The following is a 5,321-nucleotide window of genomic DNA, read 5'->3' on the forward strand; positions in this document are numbered from 1 at the left end:
TAAAAAATCACCTTTTTCTTGGTTTTGTGCAACTTTACTGACACTTTATTGTGCGGGCTGTTTTTGTTAAAGCGCCACACTTTTCCACATGAATGAGGACCCCAACCAAAACAGACACAGTTACTTAAAAGCATGGAGTATACAGCGTGCGAGGTACGAAATGCCGTGTTTTGGTCATATAAACCTGAATGATATAAAAAAAAATTAAAAGCCTAAAAGTCAGATTTATCTATACGCAGAATGGAACACTGCCATTTCATTAAATGAGTGTGGATTTACTAGGGTTGAGTTGCTTGACACTGGACTGGTTTTAACTTCAAATTCAATCCGTCTGTTACGTCAACTAAGACAGTGAATTGAAAAGTTCACATTGAAAAGTTTCAATACAGCCTATATCATACTAACAGAAAAATAATGTTCGACGTGTGAATTTTAAAAAGATGTAATAACTGATAGTTTTTTTGGGTGGTTGGGTCTGATCTTTTGAGATCAGAAATCTGCGTATAGTATACCTTTTTTGTAAAAGAGTGCATTTGATTTGGTAAACTTTTTTTTCTTCTCAATTTCCAGATATAATAACGGTTTGATTTCATATCCACTATCAACGAACCACCAACGAATTAAAGTACTTTCTTTTTTAGTGAGTTATCAGTCTGACAAATTGTATTTGCCTTAAACAAGATTTTTAATTTCCCGGGATTACTAGTAGAAAGTAGAATTAATTAATAAAGGTCAGGTAATTTGTGGGATATTGAAATTACTGTATATGATTAATTTCACTGAGAGATTTGGGGTGGGTGGCTATGTTAGGTAAAGGACTGTAATTCAGGGTTAACGTAGTGATTTTGTACAATGTGCAGAATTATTCAGATGCAGCTTTAATTGCAAAGGCACGATGTTCCACAGGTACGCTGACCCGCCCCTTGCATCTCAGCACTGAAAAAACCTCTAAGGATGTCTTCCATGATCGTCCCTGTAATCGATGTCCAAAATGACAACTTTAAAGAGCTCTGGCCAGCATTGGTGTTGGCGATCAAAACATCATCTTTCATAGCGCTGGATACTGTGAGTGTACAACACACCCTTCATTATGTTCTCTCATTAGGCTAAATGGATTCATACCTTTCACTTTGTACACAATTGAAATAGAGTAGTTCTCATCTAGGTCATGTTAGATTGAACACGTTGAGACTGTAGTTACTCTAGCCAGGTTAGAATAACAAGTTTAGAAAAAACTACTGTGACTCAACATGTATGTACAGGACCAGACTTTTGGACAAATAGGCATTGCCACAGCTACAGTATTCCACAGACATCATATACAACAAACTGAACTTGTATACTGTATATTTGTTTTACCCCTAGGAATTAAGTGGTCTTGGATCAAGAAAGGATTTACTGGCACAGTGAGTATTGTGATGGGTTTGTTACTGACTATTATTGTTATACTGTCTGCAAAGCAAGTACTTGTGAATAGGGGAAAAACTGAAATATGCCCTCCCCCAAACAAAAAGCCAAAACAAACACCTTGCTACAAGTCAGTTGATACAAAAAAATGTTGCTTATTGCTTTTTATATGCATGATCAAATGTGAATTTTCTGCAGATACCCAGTTATCACTTTCACATGTGCATATTCAAAATGCAAATTCATCATTAATCTTTAGATTTATTTCATTATAGATGCATTGAAGAACGGTACAAAGCCATTTGCAGTACTGCACGGACACGCTCTATTTTGTCCTTGGGAATCGCCTGTTTCAAAAAGCTTCCTGACAAGGTAAATGATACTGGGTTTATACAAAACCAGTGCAACTGTTTCCATAGATATTTTCCTTGGCTGAACTGAACTATTGGGTTGTATTTAGATCAGCTAGTATTCAGAGGTTATACCTGGTATTTTTACACTAACATTTTCTTTACTGTTGGTTTCAGGCTCCTCACACTTACCTGGTGCAGGTGTACAACCTGACCCTGCTTTGCATGCAGGAGTATGTGATCGAGCCACAGTCAGTGCAGTTCCTGGTGCAGCATGGCTTCGACTTTAACAAGCAGTATGCCCAGGGCATCCCATACCATAAAGGAAACGACAAGGTGAGTCCTCGCAGTGAGCCCGTAAGTGTAATTAGTTGTTATGGCTAAGGTCACACTGTAAATCTACTACTGATTGCAAGGGTTTTAGTAGGCAACTTTTGCAAGTTAAACTGTTCTACACTACTATTAAATGTTTGCTATTGCATTCTGCTTTAATTTATTGGGTTCCTTTTGTCTGCCAACTACTTTTTGTAAAGCGTTTTGACGGGTTCCATCATGATGTTATTTTTAAGGTTTTATTGCCTATGAGAGACACTATATAAATGTAAGTAATCAGTGGTATTGTCATGCAGGAGGATAGAGCTGATGTCTTTAAAGCCAAGTTGTTGCATCTCGATGGAATATAATCCTGGTTGAACATTTCAAATAAATACTGTTCTTCTCTTATTGGCAGGGCGGTGATCTGCAGAGCCAGAGCATGCGAGCGCTTTTCCTGGAGGTGATTCAAGCACGGAAGCCCCTGGTCCTTCACAATGGACTCATAGACCTGGTCTTTCTCTACCAGTGTTTCTACGCTTGGCTCCCAGATCGACTGGGAACCTTCACTGCAGACCTATCTGAGATCTTCCCTGCTGGCATCTTCGACACCAAACATGCTGCAGAGTTTGAAGTGCGCTTCATGGCCTCCTATCTGGAATACGCCTACAAGAAGTGGTGGGTCTCGCAGCCTTTACAGAGAATAATGTTACTGTTGTATGCCAAGAAACTAAAACAGGATAGTTATGAATATATTACTCGTAATATATTGTACACAGTATTCTTTTTTTCTGTCTTCCAGACTACATTTATTTTATTATTCCTAATTTAATGTTAAAAATTAATTTAAAAAAAAAATCATTATTATTGCAGTGATACAACCGATCAGTTAAAGTTGCTACGTGTTATTACGTAGTAGAACAGAAGATGCATGTGTTTTTTTTTTTTTAAAGTAAGCGAGAAAATTTCAAATCAGTAGAAGCGGGTGGACCTGGCCCCCACCTCTCCTTGGAGTTCTGCAACTACGCAGAGAGGCTGTGCACCTACATTGACTTCCGACAGTGCACAGAGGGGGGTGGGGAGAGAGAGACTGGTGAGGAGGGACCCCCTGCCATCTGTATGAGGTTCTCTGTGAGTATACATTCTACTGACCTACAGTGTCAGGGTCCAGTGGACCCCAGAAGTCTACTAACTAGGGATAGTGGCCAACAAAGAAGGGTGTTTAATAAAGACTGCCTTGTTAAGGTTTTAAAATACAGTACATGTGGAACAAAAATCCAACAGAGATGAGTGAATAAAATGACAAATTGTCAACATTATTTATCGTATTAGGGTGTAATCAAACAGTGCTGTTTTGAAGTAAGAAATTACATCACACTTACAAATAATGTTAGCAGCGAGCTAGATTGCCGGAATCTTCATGGCTGTTTATATGTAACACTAAATCTGCACTGGTTTCTGTTGTGCATCTACTCCACAGGCATATGGCTGGTGCCCCAACGGATCGCAGTGCACTCTGTCTCACAATACAGACCTTATCATAGAGCAAGATGAGCAGAGTAAGGATCATAAGAGAAGGAGAAAGAACAAGAGGAAATTCAAAGCTGCTCAGGAGGAGTCCAGGGCCCCCAATGAGCCTGATCGAGTTGAGCATGAAAGCAGCCCGCCAAACAAACATCTCTGTGTGGAGGATGATAAAATGCAGAAAGATCGGGGATCTGTGAAGGAGACAGCCTCTGCTGATGTGGTGGACAGCATGAAGGATGCACTTCTAGCGGAAGAAGTGGAGAGGAAGGATATGAGTGATGAGCAAGTGGTTGAGGAAGCACAGCGTTCAAATGGGACAGAAAACAAGTGTGAGCCGCAAGTGATCTTAGGAAATGGGACTGGAGATCAGAATGATGTGGTGATACCTCAAGGAGAAAAAGAAGGCAGCAAGGGCAAAGAGAAGCAGAAGATGGCAGAGGGGGGTACGCATAGAGCTGGGTTTGATGCTTTCATGACGGGATACATCTTTGCATACGTCACTACATTGAAGGCAGGAGCAGAAACTGACCCAAGTTCAGGGGCATGCCTGCCAGACTGCCTGAACAAAGTGTACCTCAGTGGGAAATCTGTCCCCCTGCAGATTGTAAAAAGCAGCTTTTCGAAGTCTTCAAAAGCCCACACTCTGAAAATGGAGTCAGTCTGGGGCAAGATTTGATCAAAATATGGTGGACAGAAACTGCCATACCTATATGTTTGAAACACAATGATTACCTTTTTAGCAGGAGTCGGTCCATGAGGTTTATTCTTGATCTTATTTTTGTGCAGGATGTCCTAGTTTTTCATTTTAAATATATTTAGGATATAATCTTTCCAGTGTACAGACAGTGACACATTTATCTAATGTGCATTTGAGTTTTGGATTTGTTAATACTCCAGTCTGAGGTTCATTTATCTTTTGTTAAATTGATGTCAGCAGCTTTGAGTACATATGTCTATTAAATAAATACTGGTCTAGTACTTTTGAACTAGGAATGTTTTGATTTGATTGTATTCTGCCACTAGGGGTCATTTAGACAAAGGAGAAAATGAATTCCAAATTGCAGGTAATGTTAGACCATGTCATTGTAAATTGAGTTAAGTTAGTCCAAGGTTAGAGCTAGTCCAGGGGACGGTTTTACAACATTTTTAAGATGGGTAAGTGATCGAATTTACAAAAAAAAAAAAATGTAATCCAGCAGTGATTTTTCTGAAAAACCACATCAAAACAATCCAGATAAAAGTAATCTCGATAACAAAATATAGGATTACAAAATCCAGATTACAAGTTTGGAAAAACCGACCCCAGGACGATGAAACCCTTCTGTTGACTTCCCTGGTGTTTGTTGATAAGTGAATGTACAAAGCACCCAGAGAGCAAGATTAAGTTTCATATATTCTTCATTTGAAGAATTGAACACAACAGTTTTCCTAGTGTTGGACAAAAAAAGTGTGTTGTATTATAAATAAATAATAATAAAAAAAATTAAATACATTTTAAAAACATTATTTTTAAAATGATTGGGAAAACATTTGTGTAAAAAACTCTTCATAAAAAGACAATTATGAAAATATTTAAACCCTGGCTGTTGTCTTTGGTTTAAAATGTAGATTTTTGCAGTTATGGTACAAAATAAATCAAATCTATCCTCAAAGACACCATCCTGGCTTGACAATAACACATTAACACCAAAATGCAAAGATTGTAATAAAATACAGAACAAGAAG

General features: G+C 38.5%; 1 protein-coding gene across 3 annotated transcripts; it reads left to right on the forward strand.

Annotated features, from left to right (window-relative positions):
- The first annotated feature begins 88 nt into the window (after window positions 1-88).
- On the forward strand, window positions 89-4,582 carry LOC117408414 (target of EGR1 protein 1-like). Of its 3 annotated transcripts, none has more exons than XM_034013391.3 (9): window positions 89-153; window positions 571-640; window positions 907-1,065; window positions 1,366-1,406; window positions 1,683-1,779; window positions 1,935-2,093; window positions 2,488-2,747; window positions 3,023-3,200; window positions 3,550-4,582. In XM_034013391.3, the coding sequence occupies exons 3-9, from the start codon at window positions 955-957 to the stop codon at window positions 4,270-4,272; spliced, it is 1,569 nt and encodes a 522-aa protein (XP_033869282.3). In that variant the 5' UTR covers window positions 89-153; window positions 571-640; window positions 907-954; the 3' UTR covers window positions 4,273-4,582. The 3 variants fall into 3 exon arrangements, with proteins under 3 accessions (XP_033869282.3, XP_058887616.1, XP_033869272.3); XM_059031633.1 differs by having other exon boundaries at window positions 571-625; XM_034013381.3 differs by lacking the exon at window positions 571-640 and having other exon boundaries at window positions 100-153.
- Window positions 4,583-5,321: the final 739 nt, after the last annotated feature.

This window comes from Acipenser ruthenus, chromosome 10 (genome assembly GCF_902713425.1).
Source record: "Acipenser ruthenus chromosome 10, fAciRut3.2 maternal haplotype, whole genome shotgun sequence".
NCBI lineage: Eukaryota > Metazoa > Chordata > Actinopteri > Acipenseriformes > Acipenseridae > Acipenser > Acipenser ruthenus.